Source organism: Coptis chinensis, chromosome 6 (genome assembly GCF_015680905.1).
Source record: "Coptis chinensis isolate HL-2020 chromosome 6, ASM1568090v1, whole genome shotgun sequence".
NCBI lineage: Eukaryota > Viridiplantae > Streptophyta > Magnoliopsida > Ranunculales > Ranunculaceae > Coptis > Coptis chinensis.
Genome location: NC_141461.1, coordinates 526,619 through 549,259, shown reverse-complemented (window position 1 = coordinate 549,259; position 22,641 = coordinate 526,619). Strand labels below are relative to the sequence as shown.

General features: G+C 37.4%; 1 protein-coding gene and 2 long non-coding RNA genes across 3 annotated transcripts; all 3 read left to right on the top strand.

The window, feature by feature from the left end:
* The first annotated feature begins 361 nt into the window (after positions 1 to 361).
* On the top strand, positions 362 to 3,699 carry LOC147490466 (uncharacterized). Its single transcript, XM_086565321.1, has 7 exons — positions 362 to 668; positions 763 to 824; positions 1,964 to 2,068; positions 2,301 to 2,415; positions 2,502 to 2,669; positions 2,744 to 2,830; positions 3,559 to 3,699. Exons 4-7 carry the CDS (start codon positions 2,320 to 2,322, stop codon positions 3,697 to 3,699), a joined length of 492 nt encoding a protein of 163 aa, XP_086421447.1. The 5' UTR covers positions 362 to 668; positions 763 to 824; positions 1,964 to 2,068; positions 2,301 to 2,319.
* A 374-nt stretch (positions 3,700 to 4,073) lies between these two features.
* LOC147490465 (uncharacterized) lies at positions 4,074 to 5,609 on the top strand. Its single transcript, XR_015200133.1, has 4 exons — positions 4,074 to 4,104; positions 4,204 to 4,295; positions 4,558 to 4,618; positions 4,792 to 5,609. It is a non-coding gene; the product is annotated as an uncharacterized LOC147490465 (long non-coding RNA).
* A 14,857-nt stretch (positions 5,610 to 20,466) lies between these two features.
* On the top strand, positions 20,467 to 22,088 carry LOC147490464 (uncharacterized). Its single transcript, XR_015200134.1, has 2 exons — positions 20,467 to 20,908; positions 21,868 to 22,088. It is a non-coding gene; the product is annotated as an uncharacterized LOC147490464 (long non-coding RNA).
* Positions 22,089 to 22,641: the final 553 nt, after the last annotated feature.

Sequence of the window (22,641 nt, the reverse complement as noted above, 5' to 3'; positions counted from 1 at the left end):
AACCGATATTTTAAAATGCAAAAGTGGTCGAAATATTGTTTGTACTTAAAGACGATTTGTTATAGTCCAACAGAAGCCCACCAGAAGTTCAAAAAGGTCCAAGTCAAACACTATGGTATTTTAATTGCAGTTGACCATGGAGATAACGGCCAAGATGTGTTGACTTGGACAGGGGTGAAAGGGTGTGTGTGGGGGGTGGGGGTGGGGATGGGGATGGGGATGGGGATTGGAAAGACAAAGCAAACCCATAAAGAATGAAAACTTTTGTTACTATTTGTTGATTTGACTTGGATACCAGGTTGATGTCTTGAAACAGATATATTGATACATAAGTCTCAAGTGTGTCTAGAAACATGTTAATATGTGGCTCGAGTTGCTGTAAGAGTCTGATCAAGTGTGCCTAGAAATCAACTGGCTCCAATATGCACAAGGTTTTCATACTATCTCTTTCAAGACCAGACAGAGGAAATAGTCACTCCGAATATTCAGCGGCAAAGATGTTTAGATTCTCTACACCAGGTCTACCCACCACTAAACCAGGTCTGCCTCCAAAAATTATACAGAAATCCTAGAATTGAAGGCTGAACAAACTATAGAAACGCGCGATTGAAGTAAGTCTCGAAGATTCTTTCTACTAGTACCGAAACCAAAGACGTTGAAGGCGATAGGTTTGGAAAAACACTTATAAATGTTGTAGATTTGATGGAGAGGTAGGCAAGACATGAAATTTGTGGTTAAATATGAGACTGTCGATTGTTTCAGGCGTCAAATTTGATGGAGAAGGTACGCAAGCCTTGAAAACCAAGCGGCGAAAGATACATCTTGTATGACTTTTCACATTGCTTCTTTTGTTTATTTGACCTGTGGCACTAAATTAATTTAATTGAACTATTTCATTAAATGGAATATCTTTTACAACTATAGGACCTGCTTCACATAATCTGTGAATCAATCTGTTATAGAATATTTGTCTTTTCTCTTGACAGTTTACCAAAAAGGCAAAGTGGTCTTTTAATAGTAATTAACTTAGTGAAGGTGTGCTCTTGATGGTTAGCTATCATCATCTTTTAGACTTTTACCAAGTTGAACATTGTACTAGACATGAAGGATGTGTTATGCCTTTTACAAATGTTGAATGGACCACTGAATTGTTTTGTTGGTTCTGTTCTTTTGTGTTTCAATTGTCATGGAGAGTGCCTCTTCATCTGGTTACAGCAGAAATACGTACTATTAAATCAGAAACACGTGATAGGATTAAAATTTCATTCTATACCTTATTCTAATTAGTTATGTGATAGCTCAAACAAGATTGGACTCTAAAGTGTAGGATTCTATGGATTAAGACATTTACCTTGTGGTTCAATTTCAAAAATTCAGCTAGTATCAAGTCTTAGTTGTTCGAGTTCAGACGTTAGACCATGTCACTTCTAAAAATTATTTCCTATGTTCTCTTCCACTGGCCTACTTTGTGTAATGCTGTGAATGATTCCAGATGTGCTAGGTTGTAAACTTTGTCCCGATTCTAATTTGGTGATGGTCAACTTTAATAGGCTCAAGAGTGTCCATCAACTTGATGAGCCAGTCATTATTGCTTCCGAGGCTAGTCAAGTGTTCTATTCAAATGATTTGAAAAATCCTTATTGGTGGGTGGTCATACATCCTCCTCCTCGATTGAGTAGTAACGTAGATGATCTAGAAGTGCCAACTGAAGTCCAATCTATTTTTGATGACCAACCTAATTTGCTACCCCTGATGCAGAAAGTTCACAAATGATAGTAGTTGTAAACTTGTAATATGCACTTTATTTTCTGTTATTGGTAATGTACACTTCATGACCTCTATTTTTCTATTATTTTTTTTTTGTTTTTGGTTGATTAATTATATGTTGTGCCAATATCTCTTATCATGTGACAAGTTTGTGCTATATTAGTTTTTGATGAACTTCATTTTCTTAAATTATTAGGTTGTTTTTAATATAATGGCTTCAAGTTCACAACGTTGTGGCGCGTCCCGGTCGTCTCCTTCAGGTTCACAACACCCACAACACCGTACTTTGGTTTTTGAAAAAGTAGTTATTCAATCTCTCTCTCTCTCTCTCTCTCTCTCTCTCTCTCTCTCTCTCTCTCTCTCTCTCTCTCTCTCTCTCTCTCTCTCTCTCTCTCTCTCTCTCTCTCTCTCTCTCTCTCTTTTTCTTTGTTAAATTTATTCCTTCCTAGTATTGTTTAATACTGTTTTGATGTAAACATTGAGATAACAGGAAAAAAAAAGATTCTTTTTTTATTTGTTTGTGGATCGGTTAGTTAGGATTTAGAAGGTGAGATGATGAATGTTGATGATGAAATGGACGAGGATTATTATGTTAGACAAGGAGAAAACAACAGCAATAACAACAATGGAGAGGGAGACGAGGATAGTGTTAGTTTTTATCCTCAGATTTTTAAATTTTTGGACAAATTTTGTTATATATTTGTTTTTACTGAATATGTTTGGGTATTGAGCAGTTACTGAATGTGACGGATACGTCTGCTACACAAGCAAGGAGAGGAAAGGATATACAGGGTATTCCATGGGAGAGATTGAATATAACGAGGGAGAAATATAGACAAACTAGGATTGAACAGTATAAGAATTACGAGGATGGTCCTTCGTCTGGGGAAGTCGTTGATAAGGTTTGTTATTGCATCATCTTTTAGTGTTTGCTTGTAATGTATAATATTGACTCTTATGGAATTTTCATTTTCAGGAATGTACGCAAATGGAGAAGGGTGGTAATGTTTATGAGTTTTGGCACAACACACGATTGGTGAAGCCCACTATTCTTCACTTTCAGGTTAGTAGTTAGTTGGTTTTTTAAAGTGGTTATATACTTATATGCCCTGTTTTCGCTTGCATCTTTTTCCTGTAGTAATTTTCACTAATAGAACCAGATTTGAGCTTTTCTTTGAAGCATGTTTTTGTAGCAGCACCTTATTTTTCTTCTATTCCTTGTTTACACTTGGCATTGCTCTAGTTAGTTGTTTGCTTATAAATATGGAAGTAAGGGAAGAAAAAATGACTTCAAACATATGTACTAAGAAAACTACAGTTATCTAGAAGGAGAAATTGCTGAAAATTGTACAGGGATTTTGAGACTTGTTTAAATTAGAAAATGAAAATCCAAGGAATTACATGGATATGTATGCTCTATGATCCGAGGGGAGCACTTCCATTCATAACTTTTATTCCAAAGCTAGGATAAGCGTATAACAACTCTCATTAGAATTGATCGTCGATTGATTGCATAACTGTGATTTCTGGGCCCTGGCTCAAGTAGTCTTGTCCAATCAGAAATCTAAGCGTTTCTATGCTATCTTTTAATCTATAGTGTTGACAACTTTTAACATGTTTTGAGGCTGTAGTCTTTAATGCTGACAATTTTGAACATGTTGCGAGGCTGTAGTCTACTGTTATGCCTTTTACACTTATTTTATTTTGTCACCATTTTCTCTTTGGCTGCATGCCATGAGCTCGTATTTGTCTAGTGATACTTGAATAACAACTTCGGTTAAATGTTTGCAGCTCAGGAATTTGGTTTGGGCTACTTCAAAGCATGATGTCTATCTCATGTCCAACTATTCACTTATTCACTGGTCTTCATTGTCATGCAAGTTGTCAGAGGTTCTCAACTTTTCTGGACATGTCGCACCTAATGAGGTTTGATCTCAAACCTTTATGGAGAACGTTGACGTGCTATTTATTTTTAGGAAAATGCATAATGTCACTTGTCTTAGACATAAATTCTTCTTATAGTTGCCATTTTTCCTTAATATCTTTGTTTATATTTTAATTTCTAGTAACAAATCTATGTATAAGAAAGCAAGATGCTAGGATAGTACTCTGCTATTATTCCTTTCTTCGTTATATTTCACTTTGAAAATAATATAGTTGATATACATCCTCGTAACCTTTTAATAATGCTTTTGCATGTTTATTGTCAAACGCTTTGTTTATGTAGAAACACCGTGAAGTCCGTTAGAAGGTTTTACGCAAACTCGGATCAACACACTAGCAAAAAAACAATTTGTCGGGTTCTTTGGAGGTTTTCAAGGAGAAGTTACATGTAAGGTGAGTCTGATGATCTGCTTGCCATTGGGTGTCTTTTCCAATATTCTTCTCTATATATTGATTTGAGGTAAAAATATAATTCGCTTAAAAATGCTGTAGAATTTGGATAGGAAAGGCGTTAGCTTCTGTACCAAGACAACCTACGATGATAATTCAATCACAAATGCCATTGACATATTTAATGGCTTGAGGTATGTTTTTTTTTATATATAATAGCTGCATTGATACATCAATATTATTATTTTTTATTGTTTTTGTTTTTGTTTTTTTAAAATTTATTTTTTATTGGGATATGAACTGTTTTGGATTAATTCTTAGTTTTGATCCTTAAACTATTGTACCTACGGCTTGTGATATTCCTTTTGTGGTTATATGCTTGTATGGTATCATGTAATTACTTCATTCTGACTGATTACCTACCTGGCAACATACATCTATGAGTCCGGATGGTAGACTTGCTGCGGTTGTAGGAGATCACCTGGACTGAGCGCTTGTGGATTCACAAAGTGGAAAGGTACATTAATATTTATTTATTTTTAATCAAGGCCCACAATGTTGATGTTGTCCTATTGATTGGACCCTGACTTTCCAATATATTGCTGATTATATCGGGAAATTGGTGAATTGTTATATCTTACCTCGTATTATAACCTTTGATCTCTTTGTTTCTTTCCCTCTAATGCCCAGGTCGTCACTTCATTAGTAGGTCATTTGGATTACTCATTTGCTACTGCATGGCATCCAAATGGCCACATTCTTGCCACATGAAATCGAGACAGGACGTGCCGAGTATGGGATGCTAGATATCTTGCATCACCTGTTGCAGTTCTTAAGGGCAACTTGGGTGCAATTAGATCAATTCGCTTCTCCTCTGATGGGAAGTTCATGGCGGTGGCAGAACCATCAGATTTTGTCCATATTTACAACCCCACCTTGGATTACAAGCGGCTGCAAGAAATTGATTTCTTTGGGGAGATTTCGGGATATCATTGAGTCCGGATGACGAGTCTCTCTTTGTAGGAGTTTGGGACCTAACATATGCAAGCTTACTTCACTCTGCAAAAGACATGAATCTGATTATCTTGAATCCAGCTTGTAAATTATATTGGAAGATGGAAGTATGTATTCAAGCCTCACCAACCGATTTGGAGTCTATCGCAAAATCACGAGGAAGAGTCGGGTCAAGGAGAAGTGTGGTCAAGAGGGTCAAAACAAGGTGAATTAAGTTCTCAACTCATTGGAGTTGGAAAGCCAACTTGGCCTTGTTTTGTGATAGAATAGGTGAGTAGTTCATTAGATGCGTCTGATCTGTCTAGTTTCTCTTCTAAAGTTGTGTATACACATATTTAAAAGCAGGAAAGAAGAGAAGTGTGATAGAGTTCTGGATTATTCTATTTGATCAAGTTTGACTGTTGTTTGTTAAGTTAAATAAATTGCTGGTGGGAATACCACTTACCTGAGGATCGTTTGGGAAGAAATATGGCTACTAGTTCTGAGTTTTCTGACATTGTTGTGATGAACTGATGAAAAAATATAAATATTAGGATGGAAACCAAAAACAAATATTTTTTAAAATAAATAATAATTTGTCGCGTCGGCGAAGCATTTTTAAAAAAAAAAGGTAAATTTATAATTATTGACTGTACTAAGGCGTTAATTTGTTTTGGCGCCAAGTTATAGCGCCAGTTTTTGGGCAGTAATGCAAATTTAGTGACGGCGTAGAGGCGTTAGTAATGCACATTTAGTGACGGCGTACAGGCATTAGTAATGCATATTTAGTGACGGCGTACAGGTGTCAGTAAATATGTCAATTGTGACGGCATATTGGCGTCACAAATATTTCTGACACCAACACAAACGCCTAAATTCCGACGCCTTGTAGGCGTCACAAAAAATAATTCTGACACCTCCTAGCCGTCACAAAAGTGTTGTTTTGTTGTAGTATTCAATCCCTATGGAATTAGATTCCTCGCCTGCTGGCTGATTAATTGACTAAGGGAATTCACACGCCTGTTCTCTGACTTAATTCAATAGATATGCAAAATACTCTAACCCATCCTTCACTGGCGTAGGGAGATAGCCAGGAAGAGCACACAATATGTGCACATCGTCATCAAAAGTCACATTGCCTAAAGAGCCTAGGCATGCCATTTCACCAGGCACTTCACTCAAAGTAATTATATCTCTCACCCCTGTCCGCCAACGCAAATATGGCTTGAAGACAACATATTCTAAGTCATCAATATAGACAGTGTTACCCTCAAATGTCTTTTTTACTGAGACCCATTTCAAAGAGCAAGGATAGGTATCAACACAAGCCTTCTTTACCTTCTGGTCATCAATGCCAGTCGAGCCACTCCTTAGTGTTCGAGGAAACAAGGCAAGCTCAGGTGCATATATTGGGAAGTGCTCCCATAGCCACATTTGTAAAAATACCATATTGACCAAGTTCTCAACCTTATACACTCTGTTTGCAGCCCGTAAGTCCTCTTGGAATCGATCAAGGTAATGATATTGTAAAATCCAAAAAATAAGCGCCAAACAGGCGCTGCCACCCCTCGAGACAACTTAACTGCCGAGGAAAAGAAATTCTTGCACCTTCTCATGCTATTCAACCTCTATAATGTTACATGAGAGCCACAAAACGATCATAGCAGCCAGCCAACACGAAGAACCTTGACCTTCGTTGCTTGCATACTTATTGAGCTTTGTTGCTCACTTACTTCTGCATTTACATTATGCTTATGCACTAGACATTTTGTTCGTTTATGGCAGTAGTTAAGTAGCTTATTAGCTTATTGTTTGAACTGTCTTGCATACTATTGGCTTTACTTTTACCCCCGATGCCCCCAAAGTTTATTTGGAATAATATAAGTAGGTGATAAACACAAATTTTCTAAACTAAATATTAATGCATAAACACTAATACCTAATCTAACAAACACTTATTTAAATCAATATTCCTACTATCAAATAATGGTGAAGCAATATATTAGAGTACAGATTTGTTCCACTCTTAAACTATCAAGAGATAATGAATTCAACTAAGAGTGAATTAACGTAATAAGTACATCTAGAACATTATTCAACTTAGAGCAAACCCATTAGTTGATATGGCTTCTTATCAGCTCACTGTTACAATAGTTCAAGTATTAGACCAACAGCGTGCTGATTAAGCTTATTACTTTATTTGTTTCATGGCATTAAACCATGGCTACAACAAGAAATGGGAATTTATTTAGCTACACATACAAGGAACTATTCGACCAACATGAACAAGAACAGGAAAAGTAATTTGACAAAGAATCGACCAACTTGTCACTCAATGGCTCGACACCGGCCTTGATTATAATCCCGGATCCGATGCAATTCATCGATGACTTCTTTCATGTTCATGCGTTTCGCAGGTGAGTCAGCAGAGCATGTGACTCGAAGTCTTATCGTTGAAATCAAACAGTCCTCGAAGTCCGTCACATGTACTAATCGCTCGCAATGTCGGGTAATTTATCATTTTCTTCAACAAGCACATTTGGATCGACAATTTCGACAACTTGATTAGGCAAAAGCCCGGGCGCATTACTTGTGCGAGGCTAAGTCCGTCTACAAACATGTCGCCTGTTGGTTTTTTCCTTGTAAACATCTCTAGCAACAATATTCCATAGTTTGTACACATCTCCCTGCGTTGATGATGGACCACCCATACCATACTCGCATATTAATTATCAATGTGAGTATAAACAATGAAATCAAGTCCGATAAATACTCATTTATTTTTGTTCATCAATTACGTTATGAGCTTGCGAGAAAACCAATTCGATACGATAATATAGTTCAAGGCTTATCAATCAATGAAAATTAAAGTTCCCATTTACACGGAGCAACATAACCAATTGATCCTTTGAATGCAATGATCTTTGGCTAGATTATCTTCGAATTACACAAAGTGGCCGAGTAAATCTTTGCTATTCCAAAATCAGCTACACGAAAGCAGTCATGTCATCATCGAGGAAAATATTGCTTGGCTTTAGATCACAATGAACAATTGTGGGTTGGAAATTGTGATGAAGATATTCAAGTGCGAAGCAACATCTATGGCTATAGTTAGACACTTTCGATTGAAGTTTAAATTTCTAAACTTAGGCTCTTTTCTATCTGCTCACGGGTGTAGCAACTCCTCTAAACTCCCATTAGGCATAAAGTCTAAAACAAGAGCTTTGAAGTTATTTCCATGAAAATCAATACTTGAGCAAGATGTTATGATCCTAAGAAGATTTCGATGGCTTAAGATTTCTCATGGCATTGCATTCGTTAGGAAACTCATTTGAAGCTCCTTTTGTTGAAGATTGAAGACCTTCACCGCAACTACTTTGTCGAAGTTCTTCAAGAATTCCTTTAAACACCGATCCATAACTCCTAACGCCAATCAAATTCTCAGGAGAGAATCCATTTGTGGCTCTAAGGAGCTCGCATAAGTGAGCCTCTTAAACCGTTTCACTGAACAATGTTGATGGAGATTTCGCTTTTGGGACAGTTTTTCTTCGGCAACACGGAAAGGACAAAACACAAGAATAAAAAGAAAACATACACTCCCAACAATCACACATACAACCACTTTGATGGGAAAAGACTTCTTCTTTGGCTTTTTGGGTGCATGGAGGCAGATTCAAATCTACAATACCACCACACAAGTTTTTATTTCCATCAGTTTAAAACAAACTTGTATTTCTAAAACCCCATTGCCCGGTGACGACCTTCAAACTGGTTAAATGATAAATTCAGTTTTGAGGAGAGGGAATCCCCTAAGAATTCAGGAATCTCCCCGACAAATTGTTACGAGAAAGATCAAAATATTCAAGGCCTCTTAAAGAGCTTAATGACTTCGAACACTTCCTTGAAAGAAATTTCCATCCATGTAAAGGCTCTTCAAAGTCAAACAATTACCCAGTGATTTTGGAAGGTCACCGGACAACTGTTTCGAAAACTGCGCCGTTTCAAGATCGGTCGTTACCTACTTACTGTCACGGGTAGAGGACCGATAAGGGCATTTTGATCCAGATTTAAAGAAACCGTGAGGGAGGACGGACCAATAACTTCTTTGGGTATTGTACCATTGAGGTTATTATGAGAAAGATTTAATAGGACTAACTTTTGACACATTGCAAGAGAAGGTGGTATGCTTCCACCGAAATTGTTATCACCTAATTGGAGTTCCTGTTAATTCACTCAAAATACCAAGAGAAGTTTCGGAATTTGGCCCGAAAACATATTCCCTTGTAGATATATATATTGTAGTTTGCCGAGCTTTCCTATAACTGCAGGGATGGTGCCGGTAAGATAGTTGTCGATAGATGGATTCTTTCTATGTTCAGCAAGAAGTTTTCAATTCCCTCTTTGGAATACTACCATATATTTGATTATCTCCTACATCAAAATTGGTGAGGTTTCGGACAAATTAGACATTGATTCTCGTAATGGACCTTTAAGCAATTTTTGGAAAATCCTACCCCTTCTAAATTGCTACAATTGGTTAGAGAAGTTATGAATTCCAAATCATTGCCCCCTCGCTTCCTAGTTGATTTTCGCATACAAATAGAGGTTGCTAAGACTTTTCAATTTTCCTAAATCCATTGAACTGGACCGGTGAAACCATTTTTGTAAAGTGCGATAGATTCCAGTGTTGTAGCGTTGGATGTTGGAATCTCTTGTGTATTTCTAAATACTAGTGTGTGTGTGTGCAAAGTGGAGGAGATGAACAAATGGTGTTCTCTCCACTTTAGTGCATAGTAGATAGTCCCACATTGGTTATCCACCACATCGGGTAGGGTTCGGGCTTGGGCTTGGGAAACATCTCAGGTGGGTAGTGGTTTGACCAATAGCCTAAACTTGTTTTGCCTTTTTCTTAAGCAGCAAGTTTCAGTGTTCTATTAGGAGTTGGTCTCTCTTTCTCCTAACCTCTATAAATAGGACTGTGAGTCCATAGAGAAAATAGACTTGATCGAAACTCAACTCGAGAGAAACAGAAAAACTCAAACCAAATCCTTTTCTTCTTCTCTTCTTCCCCCGGCCGAGAGAGAGTTATATTGTTGTTCTAGAGGGTAGTCTGTTTCTAGTGCAAAGTCGGGCTGTCTGTTAACCATTGAATCCCGTGAGGAAGACGCATCCTTTGCCTTTCTCGCACCATTGAAGGGGCTAAATCTTTCCTTAACAAATGGTATTCTCGTTACTACTCGCCCTTGTCAATTCATTGCATCGCCGCTTCATCTACTTGTTCCTTCGTTTCTACTTTAGTTGTTGTGTTCATACAACTATTCTAACAATCTCCAATCACATAGGTGGGGTTGCCGTCAGTGTCGCCCTCTATCTAAGGCAAAAGTCCCATCCCCCTCGACGTATCAACCACTTGTCTCCCCGTTAAGTGGCTTTGTGTCGAGGATCGCCAAATTTAACTCGACCTCACATAATCTAGAGCCATAACTCCAGATTCCAAAGAAATGCTTTATAGATCAGTAGTCTCATTTAATATGCCCGCTTTTCCCATTATACAATTTGCTCTTTGCCTTTGCTATCAAGGCCCCGACAAATACAATGCATAGGTACAGCTGGAGGTGGTTTTGTACTAATAGGAAGATCTGCCAAGAGGTTTCTAAGCCACTCAGCCTCAGCACTTGCTTTATCTAAAGCAATAAGCTCGGACTCCATGGTTGAACGAGCTATCAAGGTATGCTTAGAAGATTTCCAAAGCAAAGACCTCCACCTAGGGTGAAAATATAACCACTAGTGGACTTGATATCATGAGAATCAGATATCCAGTTTGCATCACAATAACCCTCTATCACAGGTGGAGTTTGTCTAAACCTTATGCCGTAATTCATTGTTCCTCTCAAGTACTTGGCTAATCTCTCTAACGCGACTCCAATGTTCTCGCTAGGACAATGAGTGTATCTGCTTAGCCTGCTAACTGCATAAGCAATGTCAGGTCTAGTGCAATTCATCAAGTACATGAGACTACCAATAATTTGGGCATATCTAGACTGAAGTACACCATGTTGAGCATTTTTCTGAAGTTCACTATTTGCCTCATAAGGTGTCGACACAGGCTTACTATCATAAAAGTTAAACTTCTTCAAAAACTTCTCAACATAATGCTCTTGTGAAAGCAGATAGCCATCATTTGTTTCTCGATGATCTTGATTCCAAGAATCACATCAGCCTTCTCCCAAATCCTTCATTTCAAATTGGGAGGATAAAACATCTTGGTGTTTCTCACAACATCAAGGCTAGGACTCATGATTAACATGTCATCCACATATAGACAGATAATCACATATGAATTCACATCAAAAGATTTGAAGTAAATACATTTATCAAAGATCATTTATGTGATATCCATTAGACATCATGACATCTGTCAAACTTTTCATGCCATTGTTTTGGGCTTGTTTCAACCCATATAAAGACTTAACTAACTTGCATACTTTATGCTCATTCCCGGTACTATCAGATACCAGTCAGCTGCATCATATATATTTCTTCATCAAGATCACCATTCAAAAATGCAGTTTTACATCCATTTGATGAATAAATAAATTATGAATAGCAGCTAGAGCCATTAGAACTCTTATAGAAGAAATCCTAGTTACAGGAGCATAAATATCAAAATAGTCAATGCCTTTCTTCTGGGAGAACCCCTTGACTACAAGTCTAGCCTTGTATTTCTCAATGGAACCATCTAGTTTCAATTTCTTTTTGAAGATCCACTTGTAGCATTATAGGTTTAAGCCCGGAGGTAGCTCAACTATCTCCCATGTGTGATTAGCTATAATCGAATCTAGCTCTGAGTGTATAGCATCCTTCCAGAAAGGTGCATCTCGAGAACTGATTGCCTCATTATACGTCACAGGATCATCATCAAGAAGAAAAGTGTAAAAGTCATCACCAAAATTGGTGGATTTTCTGTCTCTTTTACTCTTCCGAATTTCTTGTTCAGAAAATTCAGGATCTGTTGATTGTTGTTCACTAGGAGCTACCAACCTCTCAATGCCAATTTTCAAAGGAAACAAATTCTCAAAGAAATCAGCATTTTTACTCTCTATAATAGTGTTAGCATCGACAAGGTTATTATCAGATTTTACTACTAAAAATCTATATGCAAAGACTATTATGAGCATAACCAATGAACATACAATCAACAGTTCTAGGTCCCATTTTTTTTCTCTTTTTAGGTTCGTTCACAAGAACCTTAGCAAGACACCCCACATTTTTAAGTATGTCGAGGGGTAGGTACATGACCTTTCCATAACTCATATGGTGTCTTATTCCCTGTTTTCTTGTTGGGTATCCTATTCGTATATGGCAAGCGGATAGGATTGCTTCCCCACAAGTTCAGTGGAAGCTCCGTAACTTTACAAGCATAGCATTCATCATCTCTTTAAGTGTTCTGCTTTTTTTCCGTTCGGCTACTCCATTAGACTCGTGAGAGTATGGTGGAGTAGTCTCATGAATAATGCCACTCTTGTCACAAAAGTCCCGGAAGGGGTTAGACTTATATTCTCCACCCCTATCGGACCGAAGTCTCTTAATCTTGCAGGTTAAAAAGCCGGGTTTTGAACAAACTTTGTACTTGAGAAACATCTCACCTGCCTCATGCTTCGTCTAAGTAAATATACCATGGTGTACCTAGAGAAGTCATCTATGAATGTAATATAATAAAACTTCCCCTCTAGACATGGTACTACGAATTCACCCAAATCCATTATGAATAAGAGTTAGTAATCCGGTTTTATCTCTAGACACGGTTCTCTGAGGTTTCTTCGTGGCTTTAGTCTCAAAGACATATCTCACATTTATCATTAGAAAAATCAGAAATATTAGACAATAAACCACATGCTTTCATCCTTTTCATATTGAACATTCACATGTCCTAGTCTACCATGCCATATATTAAAAGAGTCAAGCAAATAAGGTAAGCAGATTCATTCTTATTAATAATAATGTTGTCAAGTACATTCAACATGAAAAGACCCACTGTTATTACAATAACCTTTACCAACAAAACCCTCATTCTTTGTCGAGAACAAACTTGTCACTCAAAAAGTCACCTTGACCACACTTTTCCCAAGAGGGACACGAAATCAGATTCAATTTAATCTCGGGAACATGAAGAACATTACTAAGTGAAAGGGTTTTCCCCGAAGTTAACAGAAGAACCTCACTGTTCCTCAACAGAACGGACCTAGAGTCACCCATATAGACCTTTTCATCTTTCACTAGTATGTAGTCCGAGAAGGCTTCAACATCACCACAGATGTGGCGGGTGGCACCGAATCTAGTACCCAGTTCCTCTTCCCGTTGGCTATGAACACTTGTGACACAACAAAGAAGAACAATATCATCTCCCTCAACTAGATTAGCATTGGGAGGATCATCGTGTCTTTCTTATGTCTGCAGACCGAAAAGCCCTATGTCGGGTTTACACAAACATAACAATTTCCATTCAAGTACCACTCCTTTTAAAAAGAAGTGCCTTTGACCTTGAAATTCTTATTTTTGTTGGACTTCGCTTCTTAGAGGTTTTGTTAGATTTCTTTGGGATTACCTTCAATGATATTGGCTTTAGAATGAAATTCTTAGACAACACCTCATCCCGAAGTCTTGTTATTTTCCTCTATGTGAATGTGAATGATCACATCCTCAAGAGTCATTCCGCTACGCTTTATGCTTCATACTATTTTTATAGTGTTTCCAAGACTTCGGGGAGTTTCTCAATCAAACATCCAAAGAACAAAGGATTCGGGTAAATTAATACCCTCGGTTTTCAAATCATTAATCAAAGACATGAAAATCATGGATTTGAGACGTTACATCTCTATCCTCTCTCATATGGAACTTAAGAAAATTCCTAATAGCATATTTCGAAAGTACCAAGATCCTCTATTATGTATTTCTTGTTCAAACTCTCCCATATATCATGTGCATTCTTATTTGAACAATAAATATCAAAAATCTTATCGACAAGGTACTCAAAATAGCATGACGACATACCTTATTCCCATTGAGGAAAAGCGACTTGATTTCTTTCAAATCATTAGAACCCTCCATGGGTGTTGTATCAGTGAGATACTTTGCATAGTTGAGTACATCTAGGGCTGTGAACACCCTTTCTCTCCATCTCTTGAAATGTGAACCGTTGAAGGATTCAATCTTTGACACATTAGGTAAATTATGAGCATTCAAGTAGAGGAAAGCATCTCTCATAGCGAAGTTACTTCCATGACTCGCATTAGTTTCTTTGATCGGCGTGGTGTCAACAGGTGTAGCATGCTAGTTTTGGATATTAATCATCGTGGATGGATTTACTTTAAACTTGATAATAGTTTATTGGTAAATTTTTCTAGTTGAAGACATTAATGGGTTGAGCCATTAGATGTTGTGGTAGTACTTGAGGTCTTGTTAATAGGGTATTCTATCTTACTTGAGCTCATGTAAAAAGAGGAGGCGGAGTCCTCAGTTGTTTTGCATATTCAGTGGCTAGATTTGCTTAAATATCGTATACTTTTTGTTGTGAGGGGTACAATTAAAGTTTACTTTTCCTGAACCTATGATATGATATTTACCATGTTTGGCATGAATGCATTATTTAACATTGACATGAAGTTTAACCATGTCATATATTATTAAGTAATGAGTATCATTTGTTCACGAGAGGAAACAATATGGGAAACAATCATATCCTCCTAAACCTAATTTAGCCAAGGAGATGTAAGGTTATGGATTGTCTTCTTAGACAATATCCTCCAGTGACTATTTTAGACAAAGAGATGTAACGCTTGTGGATTGTCTTATTAGGCATTATCCTCCTATGACTATGGATAAATAGCTAAGGTGATGTACAAGTGCGTGGATTGTCTCCCTATGATAGTTGGAATGTTGAATGATGAAAAGAAGGATGATAATGATATTATCTCGGGTAAAACCCTTTTCATCTGATTCTTCTATTCTTTAAGATTCATTAGAATCTTTTGTGGATTTCCTTTCATATAGATAACATGAACATAATATGACTATGTTTATATGATCCAGAATCATAAACTTGAGTAAAAAATATTCTTGTCATAAGAGTGCATTTTATTGTTGTTGTTTCTTTTAGTGTTTGTAGCGGTATAATGTGTTTTGCATGTAAGTTTGATTAGGTTGAGTAACTATTGAACTGTGGGGGGTGGTGACCCATATGCATAACACTGTTTTACCATAGTTTATCTCACAAGATAATTGGAAAGACACTGAACTACAAAGTATGGAAAGGTCTTGGGACTATCCAAAAATGTTTCAAAATGTGGGGGGTGTCTTGCCAAGGCTATTGTGAATGAATATAAAAGAAGTCTTTTTGAGACCTAGAATTATCTAGTAGATATTCATTGGTGAAACTCATAATAGTGATGTTTGTTTTCAGTTGTCATGAGTGATAACAATTTTGTAGATACCACACTATTATTGAATGTCTTATATGCTATTTTTATTTGAGGTTGTACTTTCTGAGAAATTGGCATAGAGTGGTTGAATGTTCATAATGAACTACATAAGATAATCCCATTATTTCTGCACAAGAAATTTGGAAGACTATCAATGAGTATTTCCACCATTCACGGTGATGATGTTTATATGTTTCTTGAGGAAGATTCATTAACCTATAAGGAAGTTGTCTGTCTATGAGAAGTGTCTTTTTTTAAAGGATACAACTCCTCTAAATTGGACTCTTGATTTATTGGGGGATCTATAAGTTGAATTGGATCTTCAAGAGAAAACTAAAACGTGATAGTTGTATTGCAAAATACAATGCTAATAATAATAGCCAAGGGGTTTCAATCAGAGACAAGATTTATACTATTTTGAAACCTTGCTCATATAACTAGAATTTCTTCTACAGAATTCTAAAGACTCTAGTTGAGTAGTTGTGCGGAACTACAATACCAAGTAGTACCAGGTGATGAGCTGAAGGTATACAATTTAGTTAAATCTTTGTATGAGTTGATTCAAGCGCCTATAAATGGCATGAGCAATTCAACAACATATTAGTGTCATATGGATGTCAAAGTACCGTTGTTGATAATAAAAAAAATGTGTACTTTCTTTAGAGCAAAGCAAGACATATGTGTTAATCTCTCTTTGTTTAGATGATTTAATATCATGAGTGCTAGCATTGAGAATGTGTATGAGACAGAGAAATTCCTATTTGAAACACATCATAAACCGTCATTGAAAATAATAGTTTATTATGTTGTTAAACTCATTTCTGTAACTGCTATATTCAGTTGTCAAGATGTTGACGTTTGAATATGGTTAAAGGCCACAACGTACCTTAAACCAGACCGGCCGGATGGTATAGGAGAATTTCGGGCACTACAGAATTGAATGACTGGTGAATATAGGAATTAAAACTCATGTTGGTCTCATTATATTGTTATAGCACTTAGTAGAAATATTTTTCATTGAAAAGTATGGATATTATGATAGTAAGCATGTGTTAACACCTTTTGTGGCAAATATCCATCTTATGAAAAATAATCTCATTGTGTTTTCTCATACTAAATAAGTCAATATCATTGGTAGCCAATTGTACTTGATGGATAATGTATGTGAGACATGACATTGCCTACATTAATGGCATACCTTGGTGATAACCCATTGTGTCCTTATAAGGAACTTTGATGTATATTGTCGATTATCCAAGTACTTATAGCAGAGCCATTGATTATGGTGATATTTAGTAGATTTCCATCATTGTTAGAAGGGTAATATGTTATAAACCTGGATCCAAAGAATGTTTATGTGTTTACCTTTGGTGGAAATTGAGTGTCTTGGATATCATCCAAGCTAATCGCTTTTTAGAAAAAGGCATGTGATGATGCCGAGTGGGTTAGCAACCTCTTGGCAAATCTTCCCATTGGCTCTAAACTTGACCTCGATGTGTATATGCTTTGCAACCTGTCTCATTGCAATAGCTAAGACATGTTATCTTATGTGCAATGGGAAAAGAATACATGTAAGTTGAGATATAACTTAATCAAGCTGTACTGCTAGAGATTATGTTAGGTTGGACTTAGTTTGGCCACATGTCTAACCGCACCACTTCTTTGGAGGCAAGTGGTTATACGTCGAGGGGGATGAGACTTTTGCCTTAGATAGAGGGCGACACTGACGGCAACCCCACCTATGTGATTAGAGATCCCATGAATTAGGTTCAAAGGGAAAAACAAGTCACCTCGGCCGCCGGTATGCTATTGTCTTTCTTTTGAGACGCCCCCACCCTATGACTAGATAACATTATTGTATACTTGGTATAACTTGAATAGCAATGAGAAAAAGGATGAGTTATTTTACTCTTAATGGAATCCATAGTCCATTATTTTTATGAGATAGTGTATTTTAAACTGCTATGTACACTTGATGGATATCCACCTACGTGAATGTAGAACTGGTCGGTTCTTATGAGTATTCGAGGCAAGTACTCTAGAGCATTCACATAACACAGAAGCTTAAGGGCCAAAAAGCATAACACCGCTAAGGCATATAATGAAAGAGCAATGTGGGTGCATGTCCTCTATTTTACTACAAGGGAATGTTGGTTCAAAGATTTTTAATCCACCACTTTTTCACGTATTATAAGATATGTTACCCTATATGGTGGTTCAAGCCCGTAAAAAAGCACCGAAGATCTTATGCATTGTTTTTTCGATTCTCTCTCGGCATTTCGTTAACCCATTTCTTTTGTAATATCCTATTCCAAAATAGTGGGGGACTATTAGTATTTTGAAATAGTGGGGGATTGTTGGAATATCTTGCGTATTTCTAAATACTAGTGTGTGTGTGCAAAGTGGAGGAGATGAACAAATGGTGTTCTCGCCACTTTAGTGCATAGTAGATAGTCCTACATTGGTTATCCACCACATCGGGTAGGGTTCGGGCTTGGGCTTGGGCTTACTGTTGTGGGTAGTGGTTTGACCAATAATCTAAACTTGTTTTGCCTTTTTCTTAAGCAGCAAGTTTCAGTGTTCTATTAGGAGTTGGTCTCTCTTTCTCCTAACCTCTATAAATAGGACTGTGAGTCCATAGAGAGAACAGACTTGATCGAACTCAACTCGAGAAACGTAAAACTCAAACCGGTCCTTTTCTTCTTCTCTTCTTCTTCGACCGCCCGAGGAGAGAGTTATATTCTTTGTTCTAGAGGGTAGTTTGTTCTAGTGCAAAGTCGTGCTGTTAACCATTGAATCTGTGAGGAAGCGCCCTTTGTTGCCTTTCTCGCACCATTGGAAGGGCGAAATCTTTCCTTAAGGACAGCTAATCCGCGCCTTTGGTTATTTCGATTCATTCTTTGTCCTTGTTTTCTTTATTGCTCTTTGTTTCATACGTTTCTACTTTAGTTCTTTGTGTTCATACAACTATTCTAACATTGGATAATGAAGCTGGTACAAGGCACGTGAACTTGTTTATTCCCAAGTACATCTCTTGGATGCTAGGAAGAGTAAAGGCCAATATTGGGAGGAAGGCTTCCCTCTAGTTGGTTCTCAACAACCGAGAAAAGAGCCAAGTTTGAGAGATTGTAAAGGCATGAAGGAACCTTACCTTGAGACCATTCTTTGGCAAGTTGAAAGAAGCTTAAGTTCCTACTGCGGCATAGGTCGATGCGGAATGTTTCCCAACAAATTGTTTGCCGCAAGTGAAAGAAACATAAAAGTTGATATGTTGCCAAGGGATGATGGGATGTTTCCACTTAAGTCATTCAAGGCAAGACCAATCCTTTCGGTTTTGATAGAGATCAAGCTCGTGAGAAATGTTCCCGGATAACTTATTGTCAATGAGATTGAGGGACTTTTAAGTCGAACATTGGACCGATATTTCTTGGGATTCCACCATCGAAGGAATTGTTATTGAGGAAGAGGTATTGTAGGCGTGACAAGCGACCAATCTCTTGCGGGATTTCACCACGGAAGTTGTTATGACTAAGATTGAGTGTTGTAAGGAAGGTGGGGTTTCCTATGTAAAGAGATAGAGTACCTTCAAGTTTTTGAGATTCAGTCCAAAGCATCAACCAGATTATCCGGGCTTGAAGGCTGCACGTTATTCCTTTCCAATCACAGTGGTGAACCGAAGTCATTCCAGAATTTAAAGCTCCCAACGGATCAACTACTTGAGACTTGAAGGCTAGTAATGCAAAGCGATCGGACTTCGTTTTCGGATGAAGGTATGACGACTTGTCTTTGTGCCATCCATCATTGATTTTATCAAGATCATGCATGCACAAAACAACCAATATGATTGGTGAAGAAAGCCGGATGAAAGAATGTCGAGTGGTGAAGGCATGGCCATGGTCCCCGCCTATGCCAAGCGTAGAATGAGTACTATGGCTTTGAAAAGAAAATATTAGAGAATTTAAACATCTTTGCGGCTGAATATTGGATTGACTATCTCCTCAATGCGGTCTTGAAAGAGATAGTACGAAAACCTTGCTTGTACATATTGGAGCCCGGTTGATTTCTAGGCACACTTGATGGGACTCTTTACGGCCTTCGAGCCACATATTAACATGTTTCTAGACACACTTGAGACTTATGTATCAATATATCTATTTCAAGACATCAACCTGTTATCCAAGTCAAATCAACAAATAGTAACAGAAGTCTTCATTCTATATGGGTTTGCTTTGTCTACATAAAACTCCGAGGCTGGTTAAAAGTCTACATAAAACTCCCCTCCCCCCCCCCACCCCACCACACACACACACACATTTTCACGCCCGTCCAAGTCAACATATCTTGACCGTTGTCTCCATGGTCAACTGCAATTAAAATACCATAGTGTTTGACTTGGACCTTTTGAACTTCGGTGGGCTTCTCTTGGACTATAACAAATAGTCTTTAAGTACAAACAATATTTCGACCTCTTTTGCATTCTAAAATATCGGTTTTGTTGAAATTTAATGAATTAAGTACCAAAACATGCAAAAGCATAGAAAGTTGGAAACCATGATTATTTCACATTATTAAACACGAATGTGATCCAAACAAAATGTTGTCGAGGGGTTTATTTTACAATTGAAAATTATGAAATATTGGCTACTATATGCGCACCTAGACCGATGCAAATTATTGACTTAAATTTTTTTTGGCTAGTTTCCACTTTCCACTTGGAATATTTAATATTTTAGAACCTGTACCGCTCTCTAGAGTCAAGCGTGTCAACATTTCTAAACTGATTTGTCATTTAAGCGATTGGACAAGTCGGGTTCTCAATAGTTTTACAGGTACTTGAGGCTTCAATTGCTCTCTATAGTCAAGTGTGTCACATTTCCGCACTTAATAGGATCGGATAAGTCTCACGAAGTGCGTACACGTTTTGCACTCTTGTGTGTCAAGAGGGTATGTTTCAAAGTCCCATATCCTCTGACTTAAGTCCCTTGGAACTTTAAGTGGTGATAACTGAGGAGTGTTTAGATTTTGCCATTAAATTTTTTGATATTTGGCCATGAAGATTTCTTCACATGTGACAAATTTTCGACAGGGTTTCTTCAACCGAAATTTTTGGTTGTTTTGTGTCTTCTTACTTTTTATACTTATCTGTATGCCATGCTGCCATGGCGGTGGCGGTGGCAGTGTCTGCGGTGGTGGTGGCGGTGGCAGTGTCCGTAGTGGCGATGGTGGTGCGGTTGGCAGTTCCCTTGTTCGCAATGGCAGTGGCGGTGGCAGTGTCCGTAGTGGCGGTGGCGGCTATCCTTTTCGCGGTGGCGGCTATCCTTTACGAGGATCATATTGTAATGCCCTTTTTCATCATCTTACCTCGTAAATAATTTATTTAAATTGTCAATTTTTATTTTGAGATTGATTGCGCATAATTATCGGGAAAAATGTCTTTTTACCAAAGACAATAACTTTGTTAGATTGAAACGAATGTAAAATGTCTTTCAATAACTATCTGATGCAAGTCAAGATCAATGAAATTTATGGAATTTAAAATATTAGTACATATGGATTTTTTTTTTTTTTACTTTAGAAATTACTTATTTTATGTATTTTCATTATTTAGGATTCGAGGGTGTTTTTAGATGTTTCCAAAGTTGTTTTTGAAGTGTTTTAAGTAGTTTTAAGTTCTTTAAGATAGTAGTATCAATTTAGGGGTTTTATGGATGTTTCTATTTATGTTTTGGAGTGTTTTGAAGCCTATATATATGGCTCAGAGTAACACAAAAATTAGCTTATTGATTAATGAAAATTTGTTTAGAGAAGTGTTTTATCTTGTTTATCTCTCATATCTTGGTATGCTATTAGTGGAATCAACAAGTCTTGGATGCCTTTCAATTTTCAAGTAATTTTTTTGTGAATTTCAATTGATTCGAAGAAAGCTCATCGAGTTCTAGGTAACGTTATTTGTGACCGTTCAACTCATTCGATTGAAAATTTTAAGTTGTTCCAGCATGCCCTGCATCACTATCATACACTTTACCAATCAAGAAAAACTATGATATACCGCCTCAAAAAAGGGCGCAAAGTGGATAGTTTTTGTTCAACTATAGAAATCCACATGCTTTCATTAGAAGCTCAGGTTATATATACTTGGCAATGATGAGTCGGAGATGTTGATGCCCAATCTTGCCCACAACTCCTTTCATTATTGTTTATTTCCTAATCATTATATATTACAACCTGGTAGCGTGTAAGCATTCACTTGTACAAACACATCAAAATTGTACCTTACTTTGTATATAATTTGCAGGGCCGGGACCATGTTGTTGAGCAGCAGAGACGTTAAGTCAACCTAGAGAGTTTTCTTTTGCAGTGCCAAAGTAGATTGTCTTGTGTTATTCAATAATCTAGCTTTTGTCTCAGTTATGAATTCACATGTTTTACTTTGAAATAATGGAAGTACAATTCTTCCTTCTGGTTGTTATTTTGTAAGTTATGAGTGTCTTATAATTGAATTTCTATGTGGATGTATGTTTCCATGCTTTCTGCCCACAATAAGACTACGTGGATGTATGTATGTGACTGACAGCTGATGCATAGGGATTCTGGGGCATTATCGACCGAGTTCATGTGGTCAATCCACTAGTAAGATTGGCAGGGAATAAGATTACGACCTTGATAGCATAATAGTAACCATCTTGAACTTATAGCCAGTTCAATTGCCTTTTCTTACTCCTTCGATTATAGCCTTCGATTCAGCCAAATAGTTTGTAGTTATTCCCAAACCACCGATATGTGTACCAATGACTTCCTATCTTTAAGCGCTTCATCATAGCTGCTGGAGTCACATTCTTTATTCTTGAGAAAACGCCAAAGAAAAAGACAAATTATACTTAGTTTTTCAGTTGATTAGCAGACAACTCTGCCCTCCAAACAGTATTGGAGCCTTTCAACTCTTACTGCTCACACTCCTAGATCTTCACCGCACCTCCTCCACCATAGTGTGAACTGGGAGCAGCCCAGAAGATGTTTTGTTTTTACACCCAATAACTCTTTGCGCAGAGAGAAAAAATATATGCGCTTA

Coding starts and splice junctions, on each gene's coding strand:
- LOC147490466 (XM_086565321.1), top strand. CDS start 2,320: ATGATGAATGTTGATGATGAAATGGACGAGGATTATTATGTTAGACAA. Junction 2,416..2,501: donor GAGAGGGAGACGAGGATAGT/GTTAGTTTTTAT, acceptor GGTATTGAGCAG/TTACTGAATGTGACGGATAC. Junction 2,670..2,743: donor CTGGGGAAGTCGTTGATAAG/GTTTGTTATTGC, acceptor TTTCATTTTCAG/GAATGTACGCAAATGGAGAA.